The sequence below is a fragment of the Colias croceus genome, chromosome 4 (assembly GCF_905220415.1).
Source record: "Colias croceus chromosome 4, ilColCroc2.1".
Lineage (NCBI taxonomy): Eukaryota > Metazoa > Arthropoda > Insecta > Lepidoptera > Pieridae > Colias > Colias croceus.
In genome coordinates, this window is record NC_059540.1 from 5,219,868 (window position 1) to 5,241,670 (window position 21,803).

Here is a 21,803-nt window from a genome sequence, read left to right on the forward strand (position 1 = left end):
CGGTTTCTTATTATTTTTAATGGATCTATCGATGGTTAAGAATGCCGTACATGGTCAAATGACCAAAATTTACCGAGTCTACCTGTACTTTTCAATTCTCATCTGCACTCAGTTGGACAGCTTACAAGTGACGGCATAGTGATGAATCTTATTATTTTTTGCTCTGCTATCGTTCTAGATATGTCCCCTGGTGGTTCATTTGACCCATATTTTTTTCCTATGCGGGCTTGTAGTCTAACTATCTATATCCCATTATACTTTTATCAAAAAGAATTATCAAAATCGGTTCACTAAATTAAAAGTACTGAGGCAACATACCCAAAAGAAAACTCTACCTTTTGACGCCTCATAAGCGGAGCGAGCGTTGAGATATTGCTCTATTCTCGCTATATATGAAGTACCTACACATTTGGAGTTCAACATTTACTAGTAGACAAGTGCCGATCCCTTTAAAATGATTGAAAACAAAAAATAATCACAATATAGCTTTTGTCTTTTGTTCGTTGAAATCTCTACTTTCTGATGGTGTAAAAAAAATATACATTACAATAGTAAATGTTCTCAGAAAATGCATACAAACTAGTGAGCTTTTACTAAATCAGGCCAATTTCTCAAACGAGTTGGAATGTTTTTATCGAAATCATTTTGTTTTTGCCGTAAAATCTTGCTCTTATCGTTTGTTTCAGCAGATGAAACTTTTTCTTTTGAATTATATTACCGAAAATCCGAAACAAGAAAAAATATTGAGTTCGAGAAATGTGCCTGATTTAGTTTAAAAGATTATCATCAGACTGTCCCACTTCCCGAACTCGCATCGACCCCTAATTTAATGGATTTCATCCCACTGTGATTTCTTTTTGTTTCAAAAATTATCAACTAAAGTCAATAAAAAAGTAACTATTTTTGAATGTTATGACTAATTAAAAGTGAATCGAATTTTATTAAGAAAACTAATAGAATCATGTTAGACTCTACAAATCAGGATTCTCTATAAGTTAATTAATTTATATACAGTCTGGTAACTGTAGACTATACCTACCTAAGTTACTTCTAGTGCTTCAGGCCAGCGGCTTCGTTACCGATGGTAACTACCTAATTAAAATATCCTTTATTATTCTTACTGCAAAAATTAAAAAAAATATCTCCTTAGTATAAAGCTTCAGATGTAGAAAATTGGTGCTATAAGTATCTTAAAGCAAAACATGGAAAACAATTTTTTTGTGTAAAATCGTTAAACTATAGGTAAAACTTGAAACATATTGTTTTAAAAGAGAGAGATGTGAGAATTTGGTAGGTATCATTTTTATTTGTAGATATACCTTAAATATATCAAATCCTACACAATTGAAAATGCAACAGGAAAATTATTCTCAAAACATAACAACAAAACTCCTATCGTTATACCTAAATAATATAACCTAAATCCTTTTTATTTTTAAATATTTTCATCTACATATACGCTTTCATAAAGCTCATACAGAAAGTATCTAGAATACCTGTCCGATATACATCGCATTTAATTAGGACACGGTTGCATATGCAACAGATATTGACGAGGTCGCGCACGCATGCGTGCCTGCATTTTCCCGGGAATTTCAGGTCCAGCCTCAGAGCTGTACCATTCCCAAGTCTAGACTTACAATCGCAACACTTGTTACCTTTATTCATCATTATTTGAATTAGTAATCGCGTATTATAGTATGTGATTAGTTCTCGAAGTTAAATCTTACAATTGGTAAGAAACTTTTAATTGTTTTTTAAATTAAAATTTTTATGCAATTATTTTGGGGTGTGGTGTTCCAAATTGTTGTTGATTATAAACAGGCCGGTTTCTAAGCAAATGTTTTTGTTGCCAACGCGTCGCGATCGTCGTCTTGCGCGTTGTGTCTTATCCTCTGAAAATCGGCATACAAGGGGCTATTACCATGTAAAAAAATATCGTTTAATATTACAATTCTAAAATAAATTAAAAAACTGTGGTTGGGTATAAGCAAGGTATAAGTAACATTTTCTTATTTTGTTATAACTAATATAATTTTTTTTATTTAAAAGTAATATATAATATCTTATACCTACATGTCATACAATAACAATAAATCTGTTATAATGTTTTTGATATTATTTAATAGGGCGTGATAGCCAAATCGCCCTTTTCTTTAGAATATAGGGCAATCGATAATATCTGTTGCCAATAGTTACGCAGCATCCGGCATCTAGTAAATGTTTTTTTTTTAACTTTTTTATATGTTTACATATTATATTTTAACAACAACAATTATTCAATTTAAGAAGAACATTATGAAAAGAAAAACTTTTACGGAATTGTTTTTTTTTTTAGATTTCTTGCAACGCGAAGACGCATAGGTATGTAAGACGCGTGCGCTGCGATTTTTGTTTTTTTTTCTATAGGTATTTTTAACCGACTTCAAAAAAAAGGAGGAGGTTATCAATTCGGCCGGTATGTTTTTTTTTTTTTTTTATGTATGTACACCGATTACTCCGAGGTTTCTGAACCGATTTTCGTGATTCTTTTTTTGTTCGATGCGGGATGGTGTCGAATTGGTCCCATAAAAATTTTATTCGGATAGGCCCAGTAGTTTTTATTTTATGAGCATTTTTGTCTGTAGGTATTTGTAAATTTTGCAAGTGCAAGTTTGAAGTCGGTTGTTTTTAACGCAGTTATCACTTGTAATATTATCTATATTCAGAGACCTACATTTTATCCCCGCCCCCTTTTTTAAATGCACGCCTAGACTCACTGAAGCGCATGTCAGGCGTCAGCCCGCCCTGTGCAATGCAATTGATTTTTCCGAGTCCATCTTTGATCGTTTCATTGATTTATTCAGAGTCTATTTGTATGTCTATCGGTATACTAGTAACCTTCTTCTAACTATTTATAGTACAATAATACTATCTGCCCGCATCGGGTTCACTCGTGTGATAAAAATTAATGATATCTATTGTATTCGTAGAACAAAAACTTGCAATAAAAATTATTGTTAATATATAGGTAACATGAATTTATATAAAAGAGCATAGGTAATATAGGTAAACCTACTTTACTTTGAACACTAAGCTAGCTTTAGGCCCAGGGCTTCACGCGTGTGCACTTGTGTGTGTTGTGTGCGTCAAAGCCATACATACATAATATTATTATCTACTAGCGGTCCGCCCCGGCTTCGCCCGTGGTACATATTTCGCAATAAAAAGTTCTTTCTCAGGGTCTAATGATTGTCTGTGCCAAATTTCATCAAAATCGGTCGAGTAGTTTATGCGTGAAAACCATACATACATACATATACATAATTTTAAACCTTTCCTCTTTATAATATTAGTATAGATTTTCATGCCTTAATTCACGCGCATATGTTTTCATATTCTTTACAAAAAACGTACGTTTACGTCCTTTCCCAAGGTCTAATCTATCGCTGCCCTATATTTCATCTGACTTGGTCTAGTCGTTCACTTATGTAGAGTGTAACATACAATTAAATCATGATTTAATGTTGAAAGGCACATTTAACAGAGGTTAAAAAGAAAGATCTAAAGATAGTCGATGATACATAATGACAGGTCACAGGACATAAAATTAAAACTTCCAATTCCGTTAGAAGTGGTTATTTACTTACAATGATATTATCAAATAAATATTATTATCAATTCGTTAACACATACGTAACTACATAGTTAAATAGTTTGGAAAATCCAAAAGTGCACGCCTCATAATCTCATCCTTTACAATAAAATTGATTATTTATACACTATAAATATAAATAAGAAATAAAATAAAACAGTTGGAAAAGTAAAGAAAGCGGTACCGTAATAATTGAGCTATTTTTCTTGTGGCCCCACCTAGATGTGAAACTGCGCAGGTTTAAGGGACTGACTACCAACTTATTTTTTTAAACCTTGGCTTATAGTATAAAGAATCGAGTTTATAATGGTGAATTTTGAGTACACTATAAATATAAAAAAATAAAAAAATAAATAAAGAATATAAGATATACTAAAATTATGGAGAACAGTCGATATTTTTTTTTTTTGTTTATTTAATAACAATTAAACCGCATCGAATCAGACCCTGAAAAATGAAAGGGTTCTATTCCTGAGCATACTCAAGCGTAAGAGAAAAAAAAAGACTCGATTAGTAAAGTATTTCGGTCGCTATCGTGTTAACAAGAAAATCCTCCGCACATACAGACACACGGACGTCCAAGACAGAACTTTTTTAAACTGTTTTTTAACTAGTTTAAATAACAAAAATGACATCAAAAATATCATGAATGTTAAAAATAGTGTTTTTTCTTAATATGTGTGTGTATGTATTATCTTACAAGTGCAATGTATGATACATAAAGACATTTTAAGTTTGAAAAATCAGATGTTTTGCGCGAAGTGACAGTAGTACCACAGAATACATAATAGTAGCTAAACGCTACAGAACGGACACTCTCCGCCTCCCGCCAAAATTAAACACTTACCTCACCCCGCACGATCAGACATGTTATGGTACCCATTTCCCCGCAAGGACGATACCAACGACGTCTTTAGACGAAACGCAACGAAGATTGACAACATTAATCAAATTGACTTAAAGCAATTTTATTATTTTGGATTTGTGATTATCGTTTTTCGTAGAAAATGGTTAGATATTGTGCTGTTTACGGATGTATTTCATCAGAAAAACGCGAATTTTTTTTTACGCTAGTCACAAATGTGCCAACCATAAAGAGTTTACACACACATTTGCAGTCTCTACAGTGTGACTGTCAAAACTATAATTTTGTATGGAGTGTCCGGGGTGTGGTAGTACCACAAAATATACAGATACATACAGTAAGGAAACTTCATACAAAATGTTCGAAATGGCTCCCCCCCCCCCATAAAGCGTGTTTTCGAGGGTATTGAGGGGGATCGATAGTAGCGGGTGACACATCCACAGATTTTGAATATAGTATGGAAAAAAGTTTAAAGTGATGTCATTTCACATTAAATAAATATAGATTGTTTCAGTTTGTAGCCCTTTCAATAAATATATATCTGTATCGTATCTGACTACAAAACAGACTATTTTTTAATTTCTATACATATGGCAGTATGAGTTTTAAATTATGTTGACATATTTTCTACCAAAATGATAGCTACAAATAGTACCTATTAGGAGTCCAGTCTGTTTAAAGACCGCATCTATTTTTTACGCAATCTAGAAGAGCACGAAAATCTAAAAAATGGAAACCTTAAAAAATCTTGTTTAAATTTATGTGCATAATTACGTAAATATTAGGGAAGAAAAAGATATTATAATAATTATTGTATTTTTATCGATACGTGACTTTACCTCTGCCTGTCAAATTATTTTCTTTTTCATCCTAAAACAAAAAGGTTATATAAAAGGAGGTTCTATGTTCGTATAATAATAATTTTAATTTATTTTTGCATATTTTGTGTTTTTTAATTTAATTTAATTTATCGTTTTAAAAATAATTTAGTAGGTATACCTACATACAAGTATTGTTAATTCTGGTTTAAAATAATGATTGAATACTTATATGTATCATACAAATATCAAGCATTATAATACGTAGTATATATCTGTCAACTGTGGTAGTACCCACCTCAACGCTTCGCTTATGAGGCGTGCAATAGAAGCCAAGATAAACAAAAAGTAGTAGGTATTTACTACTAAAAGTAACTTATAAAAAGTAATAAGTAACACCCATATGAAGATAAAATAATATATTCCTGTAAGAGTTTTTTAACCGCCACTACCTAGGTAGGTATATAGGTAATTAATTATTGATCGATTATTATTATCTATTCGTTATAATAATTATAATACCACCGTTAAATTTCCTTACAAATGAAACTGCATCTAAAACCTACCATAAATATGTTTTAAAAACTTCTTCATCTTGCAATTATTGATAATAGTTTATTTCTCAATAGGATGAAATAGGTACATCACCATTTACATTTTACACCATAATATTAAAATGGTGAATAGACGGCCTTGCAAGTTCTACCTTGGAAGGCATTAAATTCGTGACTCCATTATTGTTATTTAATTATAGGAAGATTCATATATTTCATACAACAATAATTACCTAGTTAAGTATATAAAAAAATATTTTGAATTATTGCATCCAAGTACTTAGGTATTCATGATTTCGAATTAAAAAGTTACATTAAATAGGGTAAAAAAAATCTACTTACTCCATGACGTGACGGTATTGCCATGACATGACCTTGAAATTTTACTAAACGCGCGTAAAGAAGTTTCACTTCAATTAGTTAACTATACAGAAAAAAAATGAATTTACTTTTATCACAAAATTGCAAGCCATACTGGCATTGCGTTATTGTTTACAAATACTCGACCAATGCATTGAATTTTCATACATCGAGTCATATTCAGTTTACTTTAGTGCGTATACCTAACAAGGAGACAAAATATATGTGCATTCAAAAAATAAATGGGAATTCTATTAGTATCAAGATGGTTCAAATATATAAAGCGCGTTATTTCCACGGCAAAGTCAAGGTTAGATAGGTTTAGGCCTTGGTTTTCAAGTTTTTGATATTCGAGAAATAATAATTGAACAATATTACGGAATTTAAATTGAAAAATAAAAAAATGAAAGTAAATTTCACAATATATTAGCAGTAACTACTTACGTGGTTGTAATTTGTTTTCATGAGAATGATTTTACAGATTAAAACTTTTCCTGAGAAAAATCAAAAACATGAGGCAACTCAAAGCCAGTCTTTGGATAGTAACGACTGGATCCATTTTGATCACATTGGTGATATACCATCTCTACCGCACTCCTATCGTACCTCGTTCCCCACGCCTAATCACTGCAGTCACTACAGAAAAGAATACGGCTAGCCTGGAGGATGATGCTGACTACAAACCCTTAAAACACATACCCCTTGATGAAGTATATAAAAATACATTAGAAAATGACACGGAGTACTCCATGGAGAAAGATGAATACGCCAAAGGTACGAGTACATTTATAGATGTGTTCTACATTATGATTGAATCAACGTTATTAGGTACAATACCATTTTCGTTTTAGCACAAATGATAAATACAGCAGGCTGCAAGATTCCACTCACCATGGTACCCTACGAGAAACGAGACCGAAAACCTAAGGTAGACGTGTGTGGACAACGAGCTGTGTTTTTAAATAGAATTGACTTGGACCGGGTCCGTGTTACAGTCAATGATCATATTCTTAAAAAGAATATGAGCTACAGTAATTATCGCTGCTGCTTACGGTTCTATATAAAAACGGAAGGTGAAAATGAGAACATAAAAAGGAAGTAAGTGTTTAGTTATATCACAGACAATGATTGTATCATGTATAGAAAAACAGCTAATCTAAAATCTCATGTATCCAAGTTTTGTCTATTACAGGTTCTCCAGTTGCTATAAATGTGAAAATGGTGATACGTTTGCATTGGAGAGCGACTTTATCAATGTACAATGCTTCGGTTACGATGACCAAAATGAATCGCATATGATTTATGAAGACATGTACGCTTTCACGAAACAAAAAATTCCACCCAAGGTGGAGAAGGAATGTGATGAGAAATACAATATACTAATGTTGGGAATGGATTCCATGTCCTTACCTAGATTTGTTCAAACTATGACTGATACCGTTCTATTTATGAAAAACAACTTTTGGTTAAGTTACAGAGGATATCACAAGGTAATCTTCTCTCATATAATATTATTTTTAATTGTGTTTACTATGTATTAACTATATCCTGCATATTATTTATCTTTTTTTTAAGGTGGGCGATAACACATTTCCTAATTTGATGGCAGCATTGACGGGCTTGAATATGACACTTGTTTCCGATAAATGCTATGGGAAAATGGATGGTTGCAATGATCTCATGATTTGGAACACATTTAAAGAGTCCGGCTACATGACAGCATATGGAGAAGATCATTTGACGCTACCGGATACATTCAGTAAGAACTACACGTTCAAATTACCTCCGACCGATCATTACTTGAGACCATTTTTCCAATTAGCTGAGAAAACAAAGAATGTCGATGGGATTCCATACATGTGTTCAGGAAAAGCAACCTCTGGACAACAATTATTGGACTACGCGTATGACTTCGTATCGACTTATAAGAATGAATCATTTTTCGGATTGTTCTGGATGAACTCGTTCAGTCACAATCCGATGAATCGACCTGAAGATGCAGATAAAATGTTTGAAAACTTTTTTAATCGCCTCTTTTATACTGGAGCTTTATCAAACACATTTATAATATTCTTTAGCGATCATGGATTACGCTTTGGTCCAAATCGCTACAAAGTGGAGGGCTATTATGACGACCGCATGCCATTTTTGTTCATTTTACCACCAACAACATTTAAATCGAAATATCCAGAAAAGTATAAAGCTATGGCAATAAATCAGTTCAGACTAATGACTCCTTACGACCTATACCACACGATGATGGAAGTTTTTGACTTGGGTCTATGTAAAACTAAACCAACTGTGACTGTTCCAAAGGCATTTCATAAATATCAAAGTATTTTTAGTGTAATAAGCGGAAATCGCACTTGTCAAGACGCACGTATTCACGATAAGTGGTGTAGTTGTCACAAATTGTATCCCCTCGAGGAGCACGATACGGAAGGAGCGAAGGCAATTCAATTTGTATTTGCCAGCATTCAGAACAAATCTTTGTCGGTTGTTACTAAGCCTTGTACCACTTGCTTAAGTATTAAGCTTGATAAAGTTGTTCGTATACATTTTTACTATGACAATGATAAGGTGAATCTGTACTATGTTGTCGCAATTAAAATAGCCCCGGGCGACGTCATCTATGAAGCTACTGTTAAGCGCCAGGAATCCAATATGGAAATTGTCGGCCCCATTAATATTATAACAGTCTACAAAGGTCTCGGTTCTTGTTCTTTGCGTCATAAGGATCGCATCTTTTGCATGTGTAAGAACGATTGTTAAGCTTAAATTTAGTTCCTTGTCAGTAAGTACCTCCCGGTATGTAACGTTTTGAAACTCCTTTTAACTTTGTAAGTCTATACTGTTGTTTATAATATAATTTAAGATTAAATTAAATTTTTATGACTAAATTAACGAATGATTTCGTTTGTCTGTGATACTTTATACTTAACTATACTTTTTTTATGCCAGTTTTCAAGTGGACGTCCTGAATTAGATATTTTTGTAATTTAGTTTTGAAATGTTTCAATTTTTCTATTTATTTTTATAAAAGTATACTCATATAATATCTACTAGTAATGTAATCATTATTAATAATAATTACTTACATTAAATAAAGGTTCGTCTTCGAAAAAAATATAAATGTTTTCATTTTTTACCTAAAGATATCTTTATAAATTTATAAAGAATAGAAAAAATTCGATCACGAGGCGGGACTTGAACCCGCATCCTTCGCGCCTTATAAATTTATATTTATAAAGCATTTGAATGCCATAAAAACCAAAAAATATAAATTCAAGAAAAGGTCGTGTTCCATCGTTACAATATTGTATTCACTGAAAAGTGCTTCATATTGGTTGAGATGGTTGTTAAATCATCTCAATAGATGGCGCGCGGTGTGTCCCTTAAGACACATAAAACTGAAAGGATAGAATAAATTCGATTGCTCAGGCGGGTCACGAGTGGCTGAGTTGGTTAGGCATCCGCCCCGGAATGGCGCGAAGGATGCGGGTTCAAGTCCCGCCTCGTGATCGAATTTTTTCTATTCTTTATAAATTTATATTTATAAAGCATTTGAATGCCATAAAAACCAAAAAATATAAATTCAAGAAAAGGTCGTGTTCCATCGTTACAATATTGTATTCACTGAAAAGTGCTTCATATTGGTTGAGATGGTTGTTAAATCATCTCAATAGATGGCGCGCGGTGTGTCCCTTAAGACACATAAAACTGAAAGGATAGAATAAATTCGATTGCTCAGGCGGGTCACGAGTGGCTGAGTTGGTTAGGCATCCGCCCCGGAATGGCGCGAAGGATGCGGGTTCAAGTCCCGCCTCGTGATCGAATTTTTTCTATTCTTTATAAATTTATATTTATAAAGCATTTGAATGCCATAAAAACCAAAAAATATAAATTCAAGAAAAGGTCGTGTTCCATCGTTACAATATTGTATTCACTGAAAAGTGCTTCATATTGGTTGAGATGGTTGTTAAATCATCTCAATAGATGGCGCGCGGTGTGTCCCTTAAGACACATAAAACTGAAAGGATAGAATAAATTCGATTGCTCAGGCGGGTCACGAGTGGCTGAGTTGGTTAGGCATCCGCCCCGGAATGGCGCGAAGGATGCGGGTTCAAGTCCCGCCTCGTGATCGAATTTTTTCTATTCTTTATAAATTTATATTTATAAAGCATTTGAATGCCATAAAAACCAAAAAATATAAATTCAAGAAAAGGTCGTGTTCCATCGTTACAATATTGTATTCACTGAAAAGTGCTTCATATTGGTTGAGATGGTTGTTAAATCATCTCAATAGATGGCGCGCGGTGTGTCCCTTAAGACACATAAAACTGAAAGGATAGAATAAATTCGATTGCTCAGGCGGGTCACGAGTGGCTGAGTTGGTTAGGCATCCGCCCCGGAATGGCGCGAAGGATGCGGGTTCAAGTCCCGCCTCGTGATCGAATTTTTTCTATTCTTTATAAATTTATATTTATAAAGCATTTGAATGCCATAAAAACCAAAAAATATAAATTCAAGAAAAGGTCGTGTTCCATCGTTACAATATTGTATTCACTGAAAAGTGCTTCATATTGGTTGAGATGGTTGTTAAATCATCTCAATAGATGGCGCGCGGTGTGTCCCTTAAGACACATAAAACTGAAAGGATAGAATAAATTCGATTGCTCAGGCGGGTCACGAGTGGCTGAGTTGGTTAGGCATCCGCCCCGGAATGGCGCGAAGGATGCGGGTTCAAGTCCCGCCTCGTGATCGAATTTTTTCTATTCTTTATAAATTTATATTTATAAAGCATTTGAATGCCATAAAAACCAAAAAATATAAATTCAAGAAAAGGTCGTGTTCCATCGTTACAATATTGTATTCACTGAAAAGTGCTTCATATTGGTTGTGATGGTTGTTAAATCATCTCAATAGATGGCGCGCGGTGTGTCCCTTAAGACACATAAAACTGAAAGGATAGAATAAATTCGATTGCTCAGGCGGGTCACGAGTGGCTGAGTTGGTTAGGCATCCGCCCCGGAATGGCGCGAAGGATGCGGGTTCAAGTCCCGCCTCGTGATCGAATTTTTTCTATTCTTTATAAATTTATATTTATAAAGCATTTGAATGCCATAAAAACCAAAAAATATAAATTAAAGATATCTTTATTCACAGTACGTAGGGAGAAATATGGCCAACAGGGCCGTATGTGAAACATGTAGAAATATTCCTGACCTTTATCTCAGGTACTGGCTATAATTCGTAATAATGAAATCTATCAATAAAAACCATGCCGATGCACATCATAGTAGTCTTTATCACTCACAGCAACAGTCTGTTAACATGATTCACGAGAGGTGGCCATATTATTTACTCTCGTAAAATAATAGTTAGCGAAACGTAATGTGTATTTAAATTTAAAACTGTTTACGAAAAATTCGGAACGTCACTGGTTATTTATTTTGGAATTGGAATACAATGCATAGTGAGTTATAGTTCGAAAATGTAAGTACCTATATCAATTTAAAAAGTACTTGTTTGTAATTTAATTTAAATAGATTTATATAAATAAAAAGAACTATTCTAAAAAAGCGCATAAAATATATCTATTAATAGGTACCTAACTATCTACCATTATAGTTTACATCGAGTTTGTTTATCACATCGCTCAAGATATTTTATACCTCAAATAAATATTTTGAGACAATATATAAATACCTACCCAAAATCTACCTACATATTATGAATGTTTTTTAAAGATTTTGAGAGTATTACAAGGATAAGTGGAAAATTACGTTGCATAATCCTGTATAAATATGGGCTGAATTCAATAGAGCGTTACATCTAGCACATAAACACCACGAAAGCAATAAACATACTTGCTATTTCAACTATTCACTACGGGTATTTACTATGACACACTTCATTATGTACTAACAACCTTGTTTATCTCGATCAGTTATGTACGTATAATTACTATTCTTTGAACGATCTTGAGATGACCAGAGGTATAGGATATGATATTCGTTGTCATATAAAATAATAAGCTTATTAAGTTAACTAGGATTCAATTAGGTATTAGGTATTTGTCTCGATAGACTAGTTTTAAATAACGCCCTATATTCAAAACGCAGAAACGTTTATCAGATAAAAACTCTACATTTTTAAACAATCAATAAATGAATTATTTATAAGATAGAAAACTAAATTAAGGTAAGTACCTATTTAAATAATTCGTATCTAATATTATTTTTGTAGGAATATAAAACTTAACTAACTATTGTAATTTATATATTTACGATTTAAATAAAATTAACGATATTATTATAAAAAAATACAACACAAAAAATTGCATTTTACCTTGACCATTTCAAATTCTTTAATATACTTTAATACACTTGTAACAATTACACGGTAAGTTAAGAAAATCCTTCGATTTTCGAGGCTTATTCATAGGCGAACAGAATTATGATTGAATGTAAGCCTGTCAGTCAGTCAGTCACGACTTATGATAGGTTACAGCTATATCATTGGTAGGTTAATTATTATTTGAGTGTTAATTCTCGTTATGCAGAATATTATGTACATTGAAGATATATACCTAATAAATAAATTTATTATAAATTCAAATTATAAAGAATAAACATTTGTATTTATGTTCACTACAGGATCATTTCCATAAATTCTTTCTTCAGTAGAAAGCTAGGTAGGTACATTTTTCTGAGTCCCATATGTCCATAGTCCATCTTAATCCGTATTTATGCTTTATTCCTGGTCGGGCCCGTGCAGAGCTGGGACAAACAGCTTCTTTTATATCGGTTTTGCCTCAGTGGCCAATGTCAATCGGAATCGGAGACCAAGCAGCTTTACAAGACTTAGTAAAATATTATTTTCATAGGTACCTACTTAATGCACGCAAACGCAGACGCGAACTAATCCTAAATAAGAGATAAATATTTGGAAAATTCCCAGTTTTTATTCACGATTAGGTTAGTATCTATATATTTTAAGCGCTTCGTTGAAATAAAAAATAACATGAAATATTTATTTGTTTATAATTTTATTATTAAATTCATCAGTGTTATTTTAATGCAGATAAAGCAAGGACGAAATAATGTACTACATCTATTATCAAAGTGTCACATTACACATCCGTTGAAGCAATAATATCCTAGCCAGAGTAGCATTCATAAAAATCGTAATAGTCATTTAAAAAGCAAACATATGAACAATTTTCTCATTCCGAAAAATGCTAATCCAATTCTGCGTTTTATTTCATTTTTCAAATATATTCACATGAAACATTAAAGCGAGTTTTGTATTAATTTTTACATATTATAAACAAAAAAGAAACGGTGAATTAGCATACATTAAATTATGATCTATACATATAAACGAAACCATTAATCTTAACAGTTCGTAAATCTGGTACCTAGTTAGCGGCTAACTCATTTTTTTTTTTCTATAAGGCACCCGTCATCACAGGGTGTTCGCGCCACCTCTGGATTATAGTCCAGACTTTTCTTGTTTTTTTTTATTTTTTTTTTTTTATTTTCAATTTGCGGCTAACTCATTAGCTCTAGGTACCTTCAACAGTGGTTCTATTCTATTATTACATTTCTATGCACTTGACCCTTTTAAATACTAAAGAATAGTCTCTATGTGGTACTGTTGAATGTTTATAAGACGTGTTAACACTTCACCGTATAATTAATAAATAAGAAAGATGAGTTGCATCACCCGCATAGTTCCCGTTCCCGTGGGATTTCCGGGATCGCGTCATTTTCCCGGGATAAAAAGTACCTAGCCTATATCTTTTCACGCGTATCATAATATCTCCATACCAAATTTCATGAAAATTGGTTCAGTAGTTTAGGTATGATTGACAGACAGACAGATAGAGTTACTTTCGCATTTATAATATTACTAGAGGTCCGCCCCGGCTTCGCCCGTGGTACATATTTCGCAATAAAAGGTAGCCTATGTCTTTTCTCGGTTATCAAAATATCTCCATACCAAATTTCATGCAAATTGGTTCAGTAGTTTAGGCGTGATTGAGTAACAGACAGACAGACAGAGTTACTTTCGCATTTATATAATATTAGTATGGATATAGTATGGATTAGAAACATATATTCCTAGAGAACGGAAACGATTAATAAATTTTCCTTTGCAGGTGTCATTTTTTAACAAAAAAAATTATTATCCGAGTTATTTTACCTTGCACATTGACGGTATGTTGGGTTATACTATCATTGAGTAATTACACGAGCATTCATGGAGGATTGGAAACAGTTTTATCCTTAACTTTAAACCCTTACAACAGTACAGTACTTATTGTACAAGAAAACTATAACGGTAAGTAACTATGCTTAATAAAATAAATAGAATTTTTTATGAATATTTTTAATATTTATAATTTCTTTTAGGAACTGAAAGCTTCTTAATTAATACACCGGGATGTTTTATACCCAACTACGGGAAAACATTGACCTTCAAGGAAGCTAAAATAATGAATAAGTCATGTGGAGAGAGAGCTGTATTCGTAAATAAACTATCAAACGATTATTTTACAATCGTAATAAATGAGGTAAAATTTAAAAAGTACGGTAACAATAGAAGTGGTTACGAATGTTGCTACCAATTCATAACCCCTGGTGTCGTATTAGGAAGAGAAGATTACACAAATATAAGGTAGATATCAACGTTAAATTGTTGTCTCCACAATGAAATAAATTTACATGATAAGTGAACAAATTACCGTGACTGTATTGAGTTCAAATTGTCGTTTTACTTGAATTTACCAAACGTATTCATATCTCCCATTATGTAACTCTACTTTAGCACAGATAATATAATACTAATTTAGAGGGATGAAAAATGAAAATTTGTAAATATCAAAGTATCGTTTATTTTATATCTTATTTTTATTAGATATACGAACTGTGTTTCGTTCAAAAATGGAAGTAAAATACAACTTGAAGAAGAGATGATAGCGATAAATTGTGCCATATTTAAACCTCAAAAAGAGATTATCTACAGAGATGTTTATATTCTAGTCAAGAAAAAGAATAATAAGACGGAGAAACATAATTATCCTTGGAACGTCATGGTGCTAGGAATGGATACGATGTCTAGAGGTCGCTTCATTAGCAGCATGCCATCAACGGCGAAATATTTACAAACACATCATTGGTTAGATTTCCGAGGATTTCAAAAGGTAATGAACTATTATTATTTATTACTTTTATTGTTCAAAATGGTAGATTCCGTTTAAAATAAATTATTTATTATAAATTATTTCAATTTAAAATAATTTTATTCGTAGAGGTAGTAGGTAATTAAAGTTACCAGTATTAATGTTTTATTTAGCTCAACTAAATACAAATATCTACTATCCTAGAATTATAAAAACGTTTTTTCCTTGTATGTAGGTATCTAGTTTAGGTAAAACAATTTTTGTTAATTGTTTCCGCCCACATGAATAATGATGATGTAACCAGCTTCGCAAAATTATATCACAACTAGCTTACCGCCCGCGGCTACGCCCGCAAGTTGGATCGAACTGCACATGGTGTGCGAATTTTATTATAATCGGTTAAGTGGTTTAGGAGTCCATTGAGGACAAACATTGTGACACGAGATTTATATATATTAAGATATTCTTCATTTAGGATTAGGTATAATAAAAACCATTTTTTTAGGTCGGATACAACACGTTCCCAAATGTAATGGCCTTAATGACTGGAAAAAACACAACGGAAGTGCATAGGCTTTGCAAAAACGGCATGGACAAATGCAATGATGTGATGCTGTGGAGTCATTTTAAAAAAGCTGGTTATTACACCGCTACTGGAGAAGAATTCTTAAGACTACCAGATACGTTTACAAGATATAACAGCTTTAAAACATCCCCAACCGACCATTATATACGCCCATTTTTTCTCACAGGAGAAAACATGATTGGTAATTTTATTTGCGCTAAGAAACAACCTTCAGCAAAACATATGCTTGATTACGCATATGACTTCGCCAATAGTTACAGAAAAGATAATTTCTTCAGCATGTTTTGGATGAACTCTTTTAGTCACAATTTAGAAAATGTTCCCTCTCTAATAGATGCAGATATGGTGGAATTCTTTAAGACTATGAGTGAAAGCGGTATATTGAATAATACCTTCGTTTTCTTTTTAAGTGATCACGGTATTAGATACGGCCGAATGAGGCTTTCGTATGAATCTTATTATGAGGAGCGTCTACCGATGCTATACGTATGGGTGCCATTAGCATTTCGAGATGCCTATACAGAAATGTATGATAATCTGATCATTAATCAAAACAGGCTTATTACTCCCTATGATGTATATGTAACTATGTTAAGTATTTTAGATGTATCACAAAAGAAATCTCTTGCTACCTCAGAAGCATGTCCAAATTGTTCTAGTATGTTCCACGAGTTATCCCCATACAGAACTTGTAGTGACGTCAATGTAGATGAAAAATGGTGCAGTTGTCATGACGTCACAGAGTCCAAAAAAGATAATCCAATAGTTTTAAGCGCATTACACACTGCCATTGAAGATATACAAGAAAAAATAAAGAACATTAAAACAAAGCCTTGTGTTGAGTGCCAAAATCTGAAATTAAAAACGTTTGTTAGAGCTCACGAATATAAGAAATCAGTAAATGAAACGATATTTATTTTAGCGTTCACATTGACGCCCGGGGAAGTATCATACGAAGCTAATATTGCATATAATGGTCGTCAATTCAGTGTTTTAAATTCTACTGAGACAATATCTACATACAACACGAGAGGAAATTGCGTAAAAAATGCTGTAGATCGTGCCTTTTGTGTGTGTAAAAAACAGTTACATTGTAAAAAAATAAAAACAAAATTTAGTTACTTGGCTTATTTTATTTTTCCTCATTCGAAAACTACTAGTTACAGATGAGTCATAAATATTGCATACATGATACAATATACTTCAAAATTATATTAGTTATAGTTAGGAAGCCAATTTTGATATGAATATTTAAATAATATTAAATATTTACATTTAAAAACAAAATCAAACATAATACTATGCACAAAGAATAATAATAATTCGCAACACAAAAATAAAAAAGTTGAAAAAATTGAACCCACAGGGAACATAATATTTTGTAATTTAATAGTCTTCATTCATTAGTTAGTACAATTAACGCAATACATATCAGTGGAAACAGTACTTATATTCTATGACCAAAACAATTACATAGACACATATTATAGAAATTTGACTGATTTGTTTGTTAAAAATTAAAATATTACTTAGGCCCGATTCAGTGCGACGCGGATCGTCCGCGCGAATAAGTGTATAGTCATCCGTCGCGGATAAATTTATCCGTAAATTGGACGGTTGCACGATTGCGTCGAGCACTGAACCATGATCCCCAACCGCGACGGATAAATATCCGCGATGCGACGCATCGTACTGAACGGGTTGTATGGGCTACATGCATTTTACCTTCCCTCGTGGACGTCCACATAGGTCATCCGCGTCGCACTGAATCGAGCCTAATTAAAAAAAAAATTGCTAGTCTTCGAGTTGCACTATAATATCGACACACAAAAAATACTTAAAGGACAGTATCCTGAAGCTATTTCATCAAGACAAAAAATTACGTTAAGTAATAAATTGTAACAAAAAATTACGTTAAGTAATAAATTGTAACAAAAAATTACGTTAAGTACAAGTACTTGGTCTTAATTTAACTTGACTTTATGACACCAGATTTTTTTTAATTTTTGGTTAATCAAAGAAACTGAAATTAATTCGTTTGAATGTAAAGCTGTGACGTCACAATATAGCAGCATGTCGATCGTATTTCTAGTTGATTCCCATAAGCATGTACCTACCGTACAAGCTTTGTACCTTTAAAACGTTACTTGAAAAATTAGCTTCAGGAACTGATTAATACTGGTGAGACTAGAATATGCTGAATATTGAATAAGCCACAGGATCATCAAATTAAATATTAATAGGAGTAGTAAAATATATATATGTTTCACATCAAGTGAAAAAATGTTTACAATGACAAAATATTAAAATTATGATATTCTTTATAGATAGGATCTACTTATATAAAAATATTTGAAGTCAAAGACAAAACATAATATTTTGAAGATTACCTAGTTAAGTAAATACGGGTTTAATATAACGCAAAAATCATTAATGTGTTTATTATATTAAAGAAAACGACGTGTGGCACTCGGGGACTGCCGCGGTAAAGCTATTGCATGCTATGCCTTAAAGCCACACCTCCGCCCGTCGGAGCGGGGAGCGTGAGGTTTGTTCGTTACGGAATTTCTCGATTCGGTCCCCGCGCTCAAGGCCCGAGATAGAAGCTATGCAACAGCTTAAAAATCCCCTATCAAAAACATGTAAAAAGGGCCAAGTCTCTCAACAGTTTGTAAAATCGAATGAAACTCAAGTCCGTTAATTTAGTACCTATCTACAAGTGACTCGACAACCCACACGGCAACAAATATTCAATTAATCAAAATTTTAGAATAATACAGTGTATTTGAAATAAATAATAATGAAACTATATTATTTCGTATACATAAATGTACACAAGGCTATAAGATAGATTTTCTCTTAGGTACCTACACAGTTTATTGTGCCAGCTGCACACATTTCGATGCGAATTTTTTACAAAGATATAAACTAATTGAATCAAGTGATTGTAAGTCGTTCCGTATGTTTAAGTAAGATTATATGCCGAGCGCGACTGAGAGCCAAGTGGCAACTACGAGGAATCTCTTGCTAAAATAGGAAGTACCTATCATTCTATTCTTTTAATACATCAATGATAAAAACCCAATTATTATATGTTTTGGTAAACATACCTATAAAAAATAGAATTTATCAGATATTCTAATGGCACTATTTTATCATTTAATGTATCATGTGTTGCGCTTAATTGATTGATATTTCATATCAAAGTTATGAAGGATTATCAAAATATAATAACATGACAATATTTTAACAAGAATTTCCACTGCAGATTATCTTTCACATATAAAATATAATATTTATCAATGGATGTATGCCTTAAATATCATGTAATAACTTTCCAAGTTTATTTTACTATATAAAAATTAATAAATGCATTTTTATAAAATTAGTATACCTAAGAAATTCACAACACTCCAACTACAGATTCTATTTCCCTGTCTTTCTTCAACTGGATCAAAATACCCACTAGAATACCTACTTACTTATCAAATTTAGCACACAATAAAATAACATACATAATTGTACTACAAAACACTTAATACCCTTTTCTCTACACTATATAATACAGTACATACAATAAAAAAAAAATAAACAACACCTTTATCATTAAAAACAAAAACTACTCTTTAAATAAAATAACAGAAATGTCATGGAGAAAAGGTCATACATAAATAAATAAATTTGATTCAAATCAAATAAAAATAAAAATAAAAAAAACTATTTTGTACATTGACAGAATTTAAAACTAACTCACACTTGGTTATCAATGGATTTGATCCAAAACTATACTACATAGTGTCTAAAATATAGTAACCCACACATACATAGGAATATAATACTTTTAGGCTAAAGTTGACCTTGGCAAGAGGGGTGAAGATGGCTTGCTGGGATATAATATAAATAGAGACAGTTGTGCCAACGCCAAAGCAGCACCAATGAAGTTTGGAATCTGAAAGTAACAACAATTTATTCAGTTGTCACTGAAAGGACAATAGAAATTTTGTTTTATTTACATTGTGAAATGACGCAATAAATACGTGCTTAGCTTTGTTTCCATTCACACACATCTGGTACTTTTTGCAGTTATTAAGTATATAATATTATCCTCTTCATATTAATTATTGTATTACATTATATTATAGTGAAGTCCCCTGTCCCCTAGTGGGGTAAAGGGCAGATGTATTATGCGTACATCTGTTTCACTGATCGATTTTTCTTTAGGAACAAGTAGGTGATCAGCCTTCTGTGTCCTGCCAGACCAAGACATTTTTTTTATTCGTATCCACCGGGAAACTAACCCAGGACCCCTGACTTCTACGCTCACGCGTCAACCACTGTACCAAGGAGGTGGTCAACATCAAACATTATATTATAAAATGATTTTTAATTTTTTTTGTAAATTTTTGAAAAAATTCTGCACATTGAGCATTTGAAATCTATTAATACTAAAATAATAAGTGTGCATATCTGAACTTTAATAATTACTTGAAGTTAATTAGACTATAAAATACAAAATACAGATAATATTTTAATTAGAAATTCATTTTCAATTTCTTACCTAATCTATGATTGAATTTATAAAAAACAAAATGTTACCATTTAAATGCAAGGTCAAATTATACTTTAATAATAAATAATTATGTGTTTCAATTGAGCAAATAGATAAAACTAATTTACAAATATTAGTTTAGGTATTTTACTCACAGTAAGATAGACATCTTCTTCTATTATACCATAGAAGAACCACAAACTGGATACTAGGAATGACATGAATATCATAGGAAATGGTAGACATTCAGAACTCTTTGTCCTTATTACATACATGAGCTTGCTCATTGGTGAAGCTACAGCTAATAATGTCAATGAACAAGCACTGATACCTGAAAATTAGAATTTAAATTTATTAAGATTGATACCTAATTAAGAAAATGTAAATAACACAAAATTAATTTTTAATCCCCACAAATATTCACAAAATTTGTAAATAACCATCAGTGTATGGTGTAAATTAAATAGGAGTTTAAATCTTACCAAGACGACTTAATAACACTTCATTATCCTCTTCAACATTAACATAGCCAACAGCAAATATACACAATGCTATTGTTGTGTATGCCTGCCGCAAAAGCAAGGACTTCTTAAAAGTAAATACATAAAACACAGTTGTGTATGCGACCATTAGTATAACTCCAACTAAATTGACTATTATCATATTCCCATCATCCTTGGTCAGTCCATATAAAAGCCACAGGCTACACCTGAAAGCAGCGAGTTTCAATAATATAAAATCGACTCATAAATAGAACAATATTAGTTAAGTAGGTAGTTAATACATACGAGAACATGCCACAAGTGAATGGCAATGGTGAAGCTTCACCAGTAGTGCGGTTAGCAACATACTGTTTGCATACCAATCTGAAACAATGCCAACATCACCTGAATTATTTTAAATTATATTGTAAATCAACAGCTGTTTCTTATTAAACCCAAGCATTATTATTGTCTTACATGCCCGATAAAAATTGACAAATTGTAGTAACAACAGCCAGGCTCTCTATTATAGTTCTTATGTCGGATAAATACATGACTAATTATTTTTATCTTCCCCCTTTTACCAAGACGTGAAAACACGTCTTGGTCTGTATTTATGAATAGAAAATATATTATTTTCAAATGGCATCGAGAAAAATATTTTGATTTTTGACACTACGCCAACACTCAACCAAATCAACTGTCAAAATAATGTCAATTACTGTCAAAATCAAAATATTCATGAAGTCTCTCATGAAGTAGGTA

At 32.3% G+C, this 21,803-nt stretch overlaps 3 protein-coding genes across 6 annotated transcripts; 2 read left to right on the forward strand and 1 right to left on the reverse strand.

Moving 5' to 3' along the window:
* Window positions 1–1,617: 1,617 nt before the first annotated feature.
* Window positions 1,618–9,280, forward strand: LOC123691468. Of its 4 annotated transcripts, none has more exons than XM_045635878.1 (5): window positions 1,618–1,735; window positions 6,713–7,005; window positions 7,083–7,329; window positions 7,409–7,721; window positions 7,807–9,280. In XM_045635878.1, exons 2-5 carry the CDS (start codon window positions 6,744–6,746, stop codon window positions 9,001–9,003), a joined length of 2,019 nt encoding a protein of 672 aa, XP_045491834.1. In that variant the 5' UTR covers window positions 1,618–1,735; window positions 6,713–6,743; the 3' UTR covers window positions 9,004–9,280. The 4 variants fall into 4 exon arrangements, with proteins under 4 accessions (XP_045491834.1, XP_045491835.1, XP_045491832.1 ...); XM_045635879.1 differs by having other exon boundaries at window positions 1,630–1,735; window positions 6,700–7,005; XM_045635876.1 differs by lacking the exon at window positions 1,618–1,735 and adding an exon at window positions 6,356–6,541.
* A 2,268-nt stretch (window positions 9,281–11,548) lies between these two features.
* LOC123691490 lies at window positions 11,549–17,192 on the forward strand. Its single transcript, XM_045635909.1, has 5 exons — window positions 11,549–11,727; window positions 14,399–14,580; window positions 14,652–14,916; window positions 15,157–15,442; window positions 15,927–17,192. Coding segments are annotated over exons 1-5 (1,986 nt in total). The 5' UTR covers window positions 11,549–11,725; the 3' UTR covers window positions 17,178–17,192.
* Window positions 17,121–21,718, reverse strand: LOC123691491 (sugar transporter SWEET1). Its single transcript, XM_045635910.1, has 5 exons — window positions 21,516–21,718; window positions 21,345–21,422; window positions 21,039–21,265; window positions 20,712–20,887; window positions 17,121–19,956 (listed from the first exon to the last, which is right to left on the reverse strand). The coding sequence occupies exons 1-5, from the start codon at window positions 21,590–21,592 to the stop codon at window positions 19,849–19,851; spliced, it is 666 nt and encodes a 221-aa protein (XP_045491866.1). The 5' UTR covers window positions 21,593–21,718; the 3' UTR covers window positions 17,121–19,848.
* Window positions 21,719–21,803: the final 85 nt, after the last annotated feature.